General features: G+C 39.4%; 1 protein-coding gene across 1 annotated transcript in view; it reads right to left on the bottom strand.

Annotated features, from left to right (window-relative positions):
• The window catches only part of CD109 (CD109 molecule), a 152,841-nt gene that overhangs the window by 19,481 nt on the left and 117,069 nt on the right, over positions 1–16,291 (bottom strand). Inside the window, 2 exon segments of the mRNA XM_017871333.1 lie at positions 9,503–9,679; positions 14,027–14,171. Of these exon segments, the coding sequence (XP_017726822.1) occupies positions 9,503–9,679; positions 14,027–14,171 (322 nt within the window).

Raw genomic sequence — 16,291 nt, forward strand, 5'->3', positions numbered from 1 at the left:
TTGCTACACAAGAAAAATACTATGTAGGGTATCATTAATTAAAGTTTAAGGCCAAAGTAGAAAATGAAAGCATTTTCTATTCTTAGACCAGCAATACATAGGAGGAAATGCTAAATAATCTAAGACAGTGGCCCTTAAATTTTGGGGCCATCGCCAATTGAGGTAAACCAAAAAAACCAACTTGCCTGCCTACCCAGCAATTCCATGTTTCCATATATATACATTTAGTGGTGGCAATGAAGCATCATTACAGAAGTAAATTAGGGAGGGGGTTAAGGCTTATGTATCTGCATTAATAAAAGCAGATGTGTCATATTTGCAAATAGTTACAAATAAGTGATTGCAAATAAAAAGCAGATGTTTCATATATGCAAAGCAATGCACACAGATCTCAAAGTCCAGTGTGAGAAAACATAGGCCAAACACTAAAGGATTCACCAAACAACTCGCAATAAACTAACTTGCTAAAAATAAAGTTAAGACAGCAATAACTTATCACTAAAAAAGCAAGCATTAGCAGGAACATTTCCAGCTCAAGGAATTATCAATGACTGTCTGATAGCCAAAAATCCTTCTAAAAATTACAGGATTCCACTATTAGCAGATAAGGGCACACAACCTGAGCTTTGCAGCACGGCCATGGCAAAGCTGGGCAACCATACTCATTTGTAAAATGTTGAAATCATTCCCCAATGAACTGCAGTAATAAACAAGTTTGACTTTATGAATATCATATTTTAGAAGCATCCAGAACTATAAGTAAAATTCTTATTTGACTAACGAAACATAAGCATTAATGGTTTGAAATTACAGTTAATGTGCTCTCACCTTCAAGTCCCAAATTTCTCCCTGAGTCTTTCAAAAAGAAACCCTAGATAGATTTAAGTATCTGATTTAAGTTACAATAAAACAAAATGCGTAAAGAAAAAAAGAAAACAAGATACTCTGTTTCACGGTGATATTTAAAACTTATGGTAAAAGAAATATAAACATTTAAAGTGATGACAGAACTTTACTCAATTTGAAGAAGGGAGCATTAGATTATACCCTTTATGTTTCTAATTGAATTATTATGGTACAGTAATTAGCCAACTTTCATTTAGCACTCATTAAATGTCAGGAATTGTTCAAAGTCCTTTGCAGGATTAACTCAGGTAATTCTCACAAGAACCCTCTGACATAGATGCTATTATTATTCCCTTTTTTGCGGATAATGAGACTGAAACTCAGCGCATACAGACATCATGTGCAAGGTCACACCACTGACGGAGTGAAGTTGAGCAGCCAACGTCTCACTGGCTCCAAGGTCACTGGCTCCTGGTAAATCACAGAGCTCTTCCAATTATTAAACATGATAAAAGAAGAAAAGTCCTCAGTATAGCACCTTTTACATGGAAAGCTCTCAACAAACAATAGGCATTACTCTCTAACAGGTGTAGAGGAAGGCTCTCTAAGCACCAGATGCAATAAAATAAAAAAATTGATGCATTTGATTTTTTTTAAGTTTTTAAACTATTCCAAGGCAAAAAAAACTATAAGCAAGGCATAACAAATAAATTAAAAGACCATATTTTCAACATATAAGATGGATAAACAGCTAATATCAATATTATGTAATTTTGTGTATGTTTATATGTTATTACATACATGTATATACATATACAAAGAACTTTTAAAAGTAGGGTAAAGGATAAAAGTCCTACAAAATAAGTGAATAAAAGACAAAAGAGATGAGTCACAAAAGACAAAAATAAAAAGACAAATTTCAATATAGAAAACATGTTCAACTTCATAATAGAAGAAACTCAAATTAAACCTACACTGAGATACCATTTCTCTCCCATCAGATTAGCATTAAGATTCAAAATTTTGATCACTCCTTCTGTTGGGTGAGCTGTATGGAAACCAGCACTGATCCACTGCTAGAGGGAATTCAGAAGGGTATAACTACCGTGTAGGGGAATGACCTTACCCCCCGACCCAGTAATTCCAGTTCTAGGAATCTACCCTGAAGACACACCTCCAACAATACAAAAATAAAATATATATGCAGAAGATTATTCATTACGGCATTATTTGTAATTGTAACATAACTGAAACAATCTTAGTGCCCAAAAACTGGAGACTGACTGAATAAACTATGGCACATACACATGATGCCGTACTATGCAGCTGTGAAAAAAAGAACGAGGAATATCTCGGTCAACTGATGCAGAGTAATTTCCTGGATACACTGTTAAGTGAAAAAGGCAAAGTATAAAATAGTACATCTAGATATACTACCTTCTGTGTAATAAAAACGGGAAATGAGGCCAGGCGCCAAGGTTCACCTATTGCCAAGGTTCAGTACTTTGGGAGGCCAAGGCGAGTGGATCACTTGAACCCAGGAGTTTGAGACCAGCCTGGGCAATATGACAAAAGCCTGTCTCTACAAAAATACCAAAACAAAAAAAAAATTAGCCTGGTGGTACGTGCCTGTAGTCCTACCTGTTAGGGAGGCTGAAGTGGGAGAATCACCTGAGCCCAGTAAGTCAAGGCTGCAGTGAACCATGAGTGTGCCACTGCACTCCAGCCTGGACAAAGGGAGAAGCCCTGTCTTTAAAAAAAAAAAAAAAAATCTCGTGTTCAATTATAATCCTCAATGTTGGAGGTAAGGCCCAGTAGGAGGTGATTGGATCTTGGTGCTGTCCTTGAGATAGTGAGTTATCGCAAGATCTGGTCATTTAAAAGTTTGTGGCACCTCCCCACAACACTGTCTCTCTTGTTCTTGTTTTCACCATGTGATGTGCCTGCTCCCACTTCGCCTTCTGCCACAATTATAAGCTTCCTGAGACCTTCCTAGAAGGAAATGCCGGCGCTATGCTTCCTGCACAGCCTGCAGAATCATGAGCCAATTAAACCTCTTTTCTTATAAATTACCCAGCCTCAGGTATTTCTTTATAGTAATGCAAGAACTGCCTGATACAGTTACCAATGAGGAGTAGGGAAAAAGAAAAGGGGAAGAAGATATATTCTTTTGAATATACTTCTCAAAATCAGTTTGTCTTTTGGAAGCATGTTAATGTTCTACATGTTCAAAACATAAACAAAAGTGGGAAAAAATTAAATGATAGGCATTATCACTACTCTAGTTCATTTTATCATGTTTTAGTTTTCACATAAACTTTAAAAATGCAGTATATTATCTCATTTTTCAGAGGCAGCCAGGGATCACAGAGAAGCAAAATAATTAATGTTCACAAAACAAATCAGCAAGAGAGTCCAGGGCATTCTCCCTCAATTTTCAATTAAGGACTAAATTCTTCAGATAGCCAGAGTTTAACTATGAACTCAATCTAAGAAAAAAGAGGAAAAGGAAAGAAGAGAGGAGAAGGAAAGGAGAGGGAAGAAGAAAAAAGAAAAGAGGTTTGAGACCCTCAATCCCTACAGGAGGTACTTTTGTGACAGAAAGACCAACCTCGAGGAGCGGACCATGTGCCTCCACGCCCCCAGATCACATCAACAACGGCAGTTCCAAGTATGAGATATTGTGAAACTGGTCAGAGATGAGATCATGAAGATGAGATCAGTGCTTATGGAAATTACCCCTCAGGTGGCTGACCTCCAACATTCCCCCATTAATATCAACAACTAGCACCATTCTTCCACTAGAGGCAGCCAGCCCAGAGAAGAGGCCACAGACAACCACTGTTTTGCAGTGAATTTCTTGAGCAGGTTTAGATAACACTGAGAATCCAAACCACTAGCTCTGCTCCCATGAAAAAGTAAGGGAGAAATTCGGAACCTAGAGAGAACTCATATGTCTCCTTGTGGGAGTCTCCTGTGAGGTTTCCTTCCTCATCTTAAACCAGCATGCATCATTGTGGATCCCTCAGCTGTTTGTCCTCCAAATCGTCCCAGTGTATTAAGCCTAATTTCCATTCCATAAACAAAACAGGGCCAGGCACAGTGGCTCATGCCTGTAATCCCAGCACTTTGGGAGGCCAAGGCGGGTGGATCACCTGAGGTCAGGAGTTGGAAACCAGCCTGGCTAATATGGTGAAGCCCCATCTCTACTAAAAACACAAAAATAGTCAGGTGTGGTGGCACACACCTGTAGTCCCAGCTACTTGGGAGGCTAAGGCAGGAGAATCACTTGAACCTGGGAGGCAGAGGTTGCAGTGAGCTGAGATCATACCACTGCACTCCAGACTAGACAACAGAGCAAGACTCCCTCTCAAAACAGGACACTGATGACTTGTCTATAATGTTTGTTGTTAATACAATTCAGCTTTCCAGTGCAGTCATCTAAGTTGGAGACTTTACATCACAATAGACAAGAAAGGCAAAAACATAGCTTTCTCCAAAAGTTTATGAAAAGAGTATCACCTTTAAGATAATCATTTTAGGAACAGCTCTTGAGTTTGAAAAGCAAACATATGCTCAGAACTTTCATAGACTTCTGAAAATTGAAATGCAGAAGTCCAGAGGCTATTAGGATAAAAACCCATGAGCCCTTCATAAAGGGCCAGATAAGACACATCCTGTTCTGGGTTACAAATTTTCTTTGGAAGAGCCATGAATGTAAAATTTCAAACTTTATTATAATAAAGATAAAAACACTGTTCACAAACAAATGAAAAAGTAACATTCTAAACATAGTTTAACTTGATTTACCTTAAGTGTCAAAATTACATGTAAATAAAAGAAGTAAAGTCGGCTACTTGTGACTATTTCAAGAATTTTCTCTGGTAATAAGCTGATAAAAAAATTCTCTGTATTAAAAGAAATCATTATGAACTTGCTTACTTTCTATGACATGAAATGGAAAGTGAGAACATCACAGTTTTTTAAGCTATGGCCACTAGCCACACTTGTGACCAATGGCAACATCCGAATTCTGAAGCCTTCTTTCTCTTGTTTTATTTCAATGGAGGAAATAAAATGTTTTCAATTAGACTTGGTTTGAGTCTCACTTTAAAAAGTTGAACTGCAAGCCCTATGATTTAAATCTCTGAGGAAAACAAATGGTTTACATCTTCAATTAACAGGTTCAGGATTTCCAGTCCTTATCAAAAACAGTTTTCATGTTATGGTTCCGTTTCCCTTTTTGACAGCAAAGACAATTCATTCAATGACGTAGCTGTTGTTTCCACCAACAAAATAATGGCTTAGGTTACAGAACTCCTGGGCCAAGCATGATTTAAGTAAAACAATGCGCTGTTCCATAAATGACATTTAAATAATATAACCATGACTCACACCGAAGCTACTTTAATTTCTTAAAAAAATAAAAACAACTACGGTATATTTAAAGGACTTTGGCAAATGTGATGGCAAAAGAAAAAAGAGAGACTCTGAAATGAGACACTGATTTCATAATGAAAAGCATTATACCAAGAAGCTTTTGTCCAATACTTTGAAATATAATTTAGTTCAGCTTGTGAGATGATGTATTTTGGGGAAGCTCCACTGTGCTGACTTTCATCAGCCACTTCACCAGCTCAAAGAGTAGCACATGGAAATCACTGGTCACACTTCTTAGCTGCTAAAGAGAATGCCAAGGCCAGGTAGATCCATTAGTGCCCAGAGATCATCATACTACACTGTGGGGCGCTTCAGAGATCTTCTGGACCCAATATTCACATTAGGATGATGGACCTAAAGTCCAAAAAAGTTAATATTGATAATAAGTCATTCACCCATTCTGGATTTATTGAAGTGCCCACATAGCTATACAATGAAGGTCAAACATGGTCCCCACTGTCACAGAGCTCCCCCTCTAAATGCATGGACAGATGATGGATAGGATAATTTTAAATAATGTTAAGTGAAGAAATAAAATGGAGTAGTACAAATTAGAGTTACTAAGTGGTCAGGGAAGGCCACTCTGAGGCAAACATCAACTGAATGATGAAAAGGAGTAGCCATGGAAAGATCTAGGGGGAAAGCATGCCAGGAGAAGGAAGAGCAAGCACCATGTCCCCGAAGCAGCACAGAGCTCAAAGTGTTCCAGACACAGCCAGCTCCAGATGAGGCTAAGGAGGGAGGCCAAGCCAGGTCACCCAGGACCCTGTAGGCTGAAGCTGGGAGCCCACTGCAGGATCATAAGCAAGCAAGTGACAAGATCTGATGTTTTCAAAGATCCCTTTTATATTATATGGAGAATGTACTGAAGGGAAGGGAACACAGAAAAAGACAGACTACTCAGGAAGCCATTGGAGTGGTCCAGTGAGCAATCGTGCTTGTATAGAACAATAAGCAATGGGATGGAGAGAAGTAGAAGAATTTCATATCGGTTTTTAGAGGGAGAATGGACAGCATTTATTCGCTGACATTAACCCCTAACTCCCTAGTTAGAGGCAACCAATTCTAATATAGCTGATATTCGTTGTGCACTTATTATGTGTTGAATAAAATGCTGACATATCTCACTGACTCCTCAAAACAAGGAGTTCTTTTATTATCCAAGCGGGTTCTTTTACTATCCCTGTCTTGCAGGTGAGAAAACCAAGCCTTGGAGAGACTAAGAACCTGGTCCAAGGTGGGAGCCAGGATGCAAGCCTAGGTCTGACTGCCTCCAGCCAGTGCTATGCTCCAATCTACTTCCTCCCAAGAGGAGACTCGCCTACTTTACAGCTGTAGTGCTCAGCATTCTCAACACTTGGAAGGACTACTTGGCATTTAGAGAACAATGCTTTTTTTGCACTCTGGCCACTGCACTTTCTAACAACCAACAGATGTGAGGAGGGATCTCAAGCAATCAGTAGAGACCCTCACTGGGTTACTTCGAAAAACTACAGTCTGGCCACCTACCTGGCCAGGACTGACCTGCTTTGGGAAAACAACAGATACTGAGGATTTGGACCATTCATTTTGTAGGATGGCTGCTGACAGCGAAAGTATCTAAGACACCTACTGAAATTATTTTTAAGGAATGAGTTTTCACTGCTTACATGTTTCAAGCTATGTAAAATTTATTCTATATTTTTAAAGCATTAATATTTGATTAGCCAAAGTTACAGCTCATAAAGCATATATAAATATGGAGTTATGTGGCATTTTCTAAAATATTTTACCTTATTGTATTAAAATATCCCAAAGAATATATACCAAATTATAAAGCACCAGTCTAATCCCTATGTAGTTTCTACTTCAAACCAAACTAAATCTTGAATACAAATTGGAATCTTGTTTTCAAAAGGTACAAAGTTCAATCATGACTATTCCAAATAATTTTTACTTATCTCCTTAATTACAGCCATTATGCCAATGTGTAAAGATCTCATTTGTTTTTAGCATGGCACACAATATACCACAGAGATCACTTGGTACCACTTAAATTTAATTATAATAAAGTTTGAAAAAGGTGATTCCTGTATGTATATATTTAAAACATGACCAATCCACAAACGTGTATAAACAAGGATAATTTTACATGGGCAACTCTATACAGGAAATTCCAACTGCTGGAGCTCTACAAATTTCCCAGAGGACCTAACCACCTGCTGCGTTTCAGGGCTGGTCACAGTGCCTGCAGGGTCTGGCCCTAATCTAAGAGAAAATATACCACTATGTCCTTCCCCACATCAGAACTCAGGCCACACTCAGCCCTGATTCTAAACGCTGGTCTCCCTTGGTTTGTGGTCTCATACACTGCATTGTTCCTGACCCACAACCGCTTGACTCCCACTCAGCCTTTGTCTATGCCATCCTATCCCAGGGAGATCTTCAGACACTGACTCTAGCTCATCTACTTAAACCCAACACCTTATAGCTTACTGCAGTCTAATCTGACACTCCATATTCTAACCTTCGGTGCCTCCTTCCCTACAGGATCCCATGTTCCTCCCTTACTATTTTATCAAAACCTCCAGTGAGACTTCTTACACAGTGGTGATACTCAAGCATCCCGTCCCGATTCCTGGTCCTTTCCATCATATCCCATTGCTTCTAAAAACCAGAGAACATTGCAAATCAGAATTATCCCATAGTGTTCTGAGGAACAAGGTGGACGGTGGAGCCAGGCCACCATGGGTAAATTATTTAACCTCTCTGTACCTCAATTTCCTCATCTATAAAATGGAAATAATAATAGTACACCTACTCCTAGAGTTTTTGTGAGAATTAAATGAAACATGCATAAAACATATAAACAGACTTAGTTGCTATTACTGTCATTACATTACATAGAACTAGTTTAGAATTAAAAAATCTCTACACAATAAGGGAAACTGGAAGAAAAGCTCATATTAAAATGGTGTCTTTACCGAGTTTTCTAATTCTTCTGTGGAAAATTAGCAATCAATTAATAGCTTGCCTCTACTTTTCATTTAATCCATTTGTTATAAAAAACAAAACTAAAAAAAATAGGAGCTGGAAAGTGTGGAACTACATTTTTCTTAGATTATAGTGAATCCTCATTTTTAATCAGTTTGTGTGAGCCCTTCTAATCCTCATGAATTTGATGGACAGGATATATCATACAAATTGTGCACAGAGAAATAGCCAGAGAGTTTGTGCTAGAGGTCCACTAATAAGGAAATGAAAAACTGAGACTGTAATTTTTGGTTGGCTTTCGGAGTATTTCAGAAAATCAAATTTACTTTATCATTATCATTAAACGTGTCTCACATCTCTTTGTTTCCTCCTAGGTATGGATGTCAAGAGCATAGGCTCAGAGTCCAAATCCCAGCTCTATATGACTATATGACCCTGGACAAGTTAACTAACTTTTCCACACCTCAGCTTCCTCATCTGCAAAAAAACAGGATCATGCTAATACTAATGGTGAGCCTTCAATGAGGTATGAGATGTAAAGTGCTTAGAACACTGCCTGCCACACAGGACACACTCAACTCATGTCAACTGCTATTATTAACAAGTTGCCAAAACAAAGGATCTGGGTGCCTGTGAACAGTTGCCACCTTTTAAGGATTCAGGATACAGTCTTCACTAGCATGGTATTTCCTCAGCGTCCAGCAGGTCCTCTTCATAAAAACATTTCTCCCCTAACCCCCATCTGCTTGACATTTTAAATGCACCGAGAAGGTCCCCACCACACAGCACTGCATCTATTTACATACAAACCATCTTCTCCACTGAGCAGCGAATTCCTTAAGAAGACAGGCCCTGGCTCCCTCTGTTTTTTTGGCACAAGAACTGATCCTAGCACTAAGAAACACTCCACAAATGTGTAAATAATGAATGAATGAGTATTCCTCTAGATTTTTAAGGAGTTTTAAATTTCAGATCCCTTAGTATAATACAAGTCCCCTCCAGAAACTAACTCTTAAGCCATTACTAACAAACATCTTAGCAGCAGTGAGTGAATAGTTAGCTAAAGGAAGAACAGTAACAGCTTTCCATTGTTTGCACTTCCTGCACATGTCAACACCGTGTAGCCCATCGCTTACCTAAGACAAAATCCACCTATTTTGAAATATGGTCTAGAATGAACCCTACCTGAAAAAAAAAAACAAATTTTTTTCTACGAACAAATGTAGGTCTCTAAAATGCTTACCTTGCCTCATAAATGAAAGAGCTTTTTCTTTCAAATTATCTGTCAGTTGTTTCTTTTTAGTCAGATAATCCAAAATGTAAATATTTGGAGCAAAATGTATCATGTTCTGTTCACCACAGCCATAAGGCATTCGAATCAATGAGGCTAAGCCATTGATGGAAGGACCGAGAACATCTCCTGTAAGCACAAGACATGCAATTCATTCAGTAAATACTCAGTAACAACTACCTGCTGGTGGCAAAGAGACTTCCCCTGAGAACAGAAGGCCTCTGTCATTGAAGCAATATGAATATTCCACTGCTTGGAACACAGTTGAAACTTTACATCAAGCTTTTAGAAGACTGGTCAAAAAAAAACAATGTTCTGGTACTGAACTTGTAGGTTGTGTGATGAAAGATGACATTTTTAGCTCAGTTAAGCATATGGCATAAATTAGGCAAAAAAAATTTTAAAAACAATTTTATGTACAGAATTGATCAGTAAGACACCATCACTCATACAGGAAAGAAACGTTTTATTAGTATTCTTCACGCAAACAAAATTTTATTCTTATTTCTTACTAATACACCAGAAGCACTTCAGAAATAATTTTTTAAAAAACAATGAGGATTGTAGTGTTTTCCAGTGTGTTCTATTTAGCAACAACAAATACAAGTATTTCAATTAATCTCAGGATCAAAAGGATTAGGAATATTCTTCAAAGTTAGTAATCTAAAATTAAACAAAATACATGCTTTAAAAACCCTCTACCCACATCCTAACACCACAACTCAGGGAAAATAGTAAAAATTCAGAAATATGAAGACTGAGTTCTAATTTTGGCCCTGCCATTGTTAAGCTGTATAGATAACAGTATCTTTCCATGTCGTTTATTTTGAAAACTTATACCATGCCAAGTCCAAATACCTAGTGAAAATGTGATCCTAAAAATTATGAAAAAAAAGGGAAAAGAACCTGTTTCATATGAATAGGCTGAAGCTGTGCCAGCGTAGCTTAAATTTTAGATGCGAATACAAAGAAAAAAATAGAGGTTATATTATTACCACTGCAGGCTATGTATTTAATATTCAAAGTGAACATAGACTATCAAAGTTCAAAGAAGGAAGCTAAAATTCATACATTCTGGGATACAAACTAGGCCTTTAAAACAACATGCAAAAATAAAACTTGAAAATCCATTCTTTACATCAAGCATAAAAATTAAGCCTCAGGGTATTTCCATGACCACAGATAGAATCGTTCCTATGTAAGGAGTGATGGTATATATTTAAAAAGCCAGGCTCCTTCCCTCTGTGCATATGTGTGCGTGTGTGCGTGTGTGTGTGTATGTGTAGTCCATTTCCCAGCATCCCAACACTGTGTGAGATGCTTAAAAAGAATTTATTCCCCTAAACAGAGAGCTTATTTAATTCCTTTTAAGAATTGGCCAGGCACAGTGATGCATGCCTGTAGTCCCAGCTATGCAAGGGGCTGATGCAGGAGGACTGCATGAGCTCAGAAGTTCAAGTCCAGCCTGGGGCACACATAGCTAAACCCTGTCTCTTCCAAAAAAAAAAAATAGATAGATAGATAGATAGATAGATAGATAGATAAATAGATAGATAGATACACACACATATATGTGTGTGTCTATATATGCCTCCAAAGAAAGTCCTCTGCCTACGGATTGGTTGTTTGGGTTATAATAAAAAAGCATTACACCTGCCAGTGAAAATATAAAAGAACTGTAAAAACATGTTTTAGGTCCTAACACCTTAAAGACCTCACAAACAGGCCGGGCGCGGTGGCTCACGCCTGTAATCCCAGCACTTTGGGAGGCCAAGGCGGGTGAATCACCTGAGGTCAGGAGTTCAAGACAAGCCTGGCTAACAGAGTGAAACCCCATATCTACTGAAAATACAAAAAATCAGCAGGGCATGGTGGCAGGCACCTGTAGTCCCAGCTACTCGGGAGGCTAAGGCAGGAGAATAGTGTGAACCCGGGAGGCGGAGCCTGCAGTGAGCAGAGATCTTGCCACTGCACTCCAGCCTGGGCGACAGAGCAAGACTCCATCTCAAAAAAAAAAAGAAAGAAAGACCTAACAAACTATTAGACGTCATTAATTAAAATGTTTTCTTCAGTTATTTGTAAAGCACAACTATATAAACAAACCATTCATGAGGGTTAATTTTGTGTGTCAACTTCAGTGGGCCGAGGGATGCCTAGATCAAGCATTGTTTCTGAGTGTCTGTGACGGTGTTTCTAGATGACACTAGCATTTGAATTAGTGTACTGGGTCCAGCAGATTATCCTCCCCAGTGTGTGTGGGCACCATCCAATCCACTGAGAGCCTGAATAGACAAAAGCTTGAGGAAAGAGGAATTCACCTTTTTTTCCTGCCTCACTACTTGAGCTGAGACATCTCATCTCATCTTCTCCTAGGATTGGGATTTACATCATCAGTTCCCCTGGTTCACGGGCCAGTGGACTCGGAGTGAATTATACTACCAGCTTTCCTGGGTCTCCGGCTTGCAAAAGCAGATCATGGGAACTCTCAGCCTACATAATTGCATGAGCCAATTCCTCATAATAAACCTCCTTTTATATATAAGTATCTCCTATTGGTTCTGTTTCTCTGGAGAACCCTGACTAATAACACCAATTGTATAGACACAGTGTTTAATTAAAAAATACTTTTAGGCCGGGCACAATGGCTCATGCATGTAATCCCAGCACTTTGGGAGGCCGAGGCAGGAGGATCACCTGAGGTGAGGGGTTTGAGACCAGCCTGGACAAGATGGTAAAATCCCGTCTCTAATGAAAATACAAAAAATTAGCTGGGCATGGTGGCACACACCTGCAGTCCCAGCTTCGTGGGAGGCTGAGGTATAAGAATTGCTTGAACCCAGGAGGCAGTGGTTGCAGTGAACTGAGATCACACCACTGCACTCCAGCCTGGGCTACAGAGAAAGACTCCATCTCAAAAAAAAAAAAAAAAAAAAAAAAACCTTTAGAAAGGTAAAATAAATTAAAAAACAGAGGTTTTTACATTTCCAAACTGCTAAGAAAGGCCGAGTGCCATGGCTCACACCTGTAATCCCAGCACTTTAGGAGGCCAAGGACGGTGGATCACCTGAGGTCAAGGGTTTGAGACCAGCCTGGCCAACATGACAAAAGCCCATCTCTACCAAAAATACAAAAACTACCTGGGCGTGGTGGCACGCGCCTGTAATTCCAGCTACTCAGGAGGCTGAGGCAGGAGACTCGCTTGAACCCCAAGAGGCAGAGGTTGCAGTAAGCCAAGATCCCGCCACTGCACTCTAGCCTGGGAGACAGAGAGAGACTCCATCAAAATAAATAAATAAATAAATAAAGACCAGGCCTAGTGGCTCACGCCTGTAATCCCAGCACTCTGGGAGACCAAGGCAGGTGCATCATGAGGTCAGGAGATCAAGACCATCCTGGCTAATATGCTAAAACCCCATCTCTACTAAAAAAAAAAAAAAAAAATTAGCCAGTCGTGGTGCGGATGCCTATAGTCCCAGCTACTCAGGAGGCTGAGGCAGGAGAATGGCATGAACCTGGGAGGCAGAGCTTGCAGTGAGCCACGATCGCGCCACTGCACTCCAGCCTGGGCGACAGAGTGAGACTCCATCTCAAAAATAAAATAAATAAATAAATAAATAAATAATGCTCAGAGAGCAAATTTCAAATGTTCTCCCCACCACCAAAAAAAACAGTTAAGTATTTTTTTAATACTTAACTGTTGTATTGGTGATGAGTACGTCAACCAGCTTGATTTAGTTATTCCACATGGCACTCATAAATCATAATACCACTTTGTATCCCATAAATTTATACAATTATAAATTGCCAATTTTTGAAAAGTACTATTATGTTACGGAAAGTAACTAGGAGAGGTGACCGAAGTCAGTGAGTAACTTTCTACTGTAAAGGTTACTCATATCCTGCACAGAGAACTGCTCTAGGCAGTAGTACTCAACCTTTGGTTATCAGAATCACTTGTGAAAGCTTTTTAAGATATACATGACCAAGCCATACCCCAAGCAATTCTGACTTAGTAGGTCTAGAGTAGAGCTTAGACATTTCTGTATTTATAGAGCTCCTTAGAAGATCCTGATATTCACCAGTGGTGGAGAGCCGCAGAATCCAGAAGCTCTGCTCTTAGGAATGACCCCTCCCTCCAGTCACAGTATAGTGAGGCCTTGCTACTCAAAGTGTGGTCTACAAGCCAAGACTATCACCAACACCTAGGAGCTTGTTTGAAATGCAGATTCCCAGGCCCCACTCCAGACCTAGTAAACCAGACTCCCAGGTGATTCTTATGCACATTGATGACTGAGAACTGTTTTAGGATACATGATTTGCTAGCCTTCATATTATAATCAGTTGTTGGGCCCAATTTAAAACTTTTGCCATCTCTTCTTATTAGGACTCAATAAGAAAATACATCTATAATTACAGGAACAACATATATGATCGTATACAATTAAATCAATCAATGGTGATATACTCTATTCTTACCTATTGCAGTGATCTGAACTCTTTCACTGCCAGTCACTGTATTAGGAGGAAATGAAAAACTCAAAGTTTTCAGGGTACTCTGTAGCCTATTGTCAGTCAAATCTAATAAGATGGACTGTGAATATGATTTTTCTATTCCTTCAGCCTGTTGAAAAAAATGAACACAATCAACATGGTCTCTACTCACATATTTACAGAGAACTATACACAGATATGAACACAAACATCTGACCTGTTATGTCTAAGGTTTATGTATGGCTAGATAAGCACCTATCATTTCTTCTTTTGTTTTCTTTAAATTAGATATTTTATTTAAACAAGTAATACATTCATTTCACAGAATGAGTTTTCTTGTTAGTTTGTATTATAATAAATTACCATAACTTTGATTAATTTTTCCTACTTTTACATTTTCTCACTAAGTACAGTACACTTCATTAACTGAAATGTTTTTCAACAGGATTTACACTTAATAGGCACCATTTCCATTGAACTGAATTAAATCTGATGACACAGTGCCTACCATTTTGTTATTCTTACTTCAAATCTGTTAGTAAGTTCTAGTTAAATTAGATAAGGCATCTCATGGACTGGCCTTGAAAATGACAAAGAATAAGTACTTGGGGAAGGCCGAGGTGGATAGATCGAAGGTCAGGAGTTTGAGACCAGCCTGGCCAACATGGTGAAACTCCATCTCCACTAAAAATACAAAAATTAGTTGGGCATGGTGGCAGGCCCCTGTAATCCCAGTTACTTGGGAGGCTGAGGCAGGAGAATCGCTTGAACCCAGGATGCGGTGGTTGCAGTGAGCCAAGATCACGCCACTGCACTCCAGCCTGGACAACAGAACGAGATGCAGTTCCTTTATTGAAAAGAGGATGGAAAGTTTGGAAAGGAAAAATGAAACAAAAATGCATAAGCATGGAGATGACTACTTCTTAAATGCTGAAGGAGCCCTGAATACTTTTCAGAGACTTTAACATTAAGAAGAACATCAACAGCCAAACCAAAGGCAGCAGAAACCTCTGCAGACTTAAATGTCCCTGTCTAACAGCTTTGAAGAGAGTAGTGGTTCTCCCAGCAAGGAGTTTGAGATCTGAGAATGGACAGACTGCCTCCTCAAGTGGGTCCCTGACCCCTGAGTAGCCTAACTGGAAGGCACCCCCCAGTAGCAGCAGACTGACACCTCACACGGCTGGGTACCCCTCTGACGCGAAGCTTCCAGAGGAATGATAAGGCAGCAACATTTGCTGTTCAGCAATATTCACTCTTCTGCAGTCTCCACTGCTGATACCCAGGCAAACAGGGTCTGGAGTCGACCTCCAGCAAACTCCAACAGACCTGCAGCTGAGGGTCCTGACTGTTAGAAGGAAAACTAACAAACAGAAAGGACATCCACACCAAAACCCCATCTGTACATCTCCATTATCAAAGACCAAAGGTAGATAAAACCACAAATACGGGGAAAAAACAGAGCAGAAAAGCTGAAAATTCTAAAAATCAGAGCCCCTCTCCCCTTCCAAAGGAAAGCAGCTCCTCACCAGCAATGGAACAAAGCTGGATGGAGAATGACTTTGACAAGTTGAGAGAAGAAGGCTTTAGACGATCAAACTTTTCCAAGCAAAAGGAGGAAGTTCGATCCCATCGCAAAGAAGCTAAAAACTTTGAAAAAAGATTAGACGAATGGCTAACTAGAATAACCAATGTAGAGTAGTCCTTAAATGACCTGATGGAGCTGAAAACCATGGTACGAGAACTACATGACGAACGCACAAGCTTCAGTAGCCGATTCTATCAACTGGAAGAAAGGGTATCAGTGATTGAAGGTCAAATGAATGAAATGAAGTGAGAAAGAAGTTTAGAGAAAAAAGAGTAAAAAGAAATGAACAAAACCTCCAAGAAATATGGCACTATGTGAAAAGACCAAATCTGTGTCTGATTGGTGTACCTAAAAGTGACGGGAAGAATAGAACCAAGTTGTTAAAACTCTGCAAGATATTATCCAGGAGAACTTCCCTAACCTAGCAAGACAGGCCAACATTCAAATTCAGGAAATACAGAGAATGCCACAAAGATACTCCTCGAGAAGAGCAACTCCAAGACACATAATTGCCAGATTCACCAAAGTTGAAATGAAGGAAAAAATGTTAAGCATAGCCAGAGAGAAAGGTTGGATTACCCACAAAGGGAAGCCCATCAGACTAACAGCAGATCTCTCGGCAGAAACTCTACAAGCCAGAAGAGAGTGGGGGCCAATATTCAAAG

This window comes from Rhinopithecus bieti, unplaced genomic scaffold, assembly GCF_001698545.2.
Source record: "Rhinopithecus bieti isolate Rb0 unplaced genomic scaffold, ASM169854v2 scaffold_4709, whole genome shotgun sequence".
Lineage (NCBI taxonomy): Eukaryota > Metazoa > Chordata > Mammalia > Primates > Cercopithecidae > Rhinopithecus > Rhinopithecus bieti.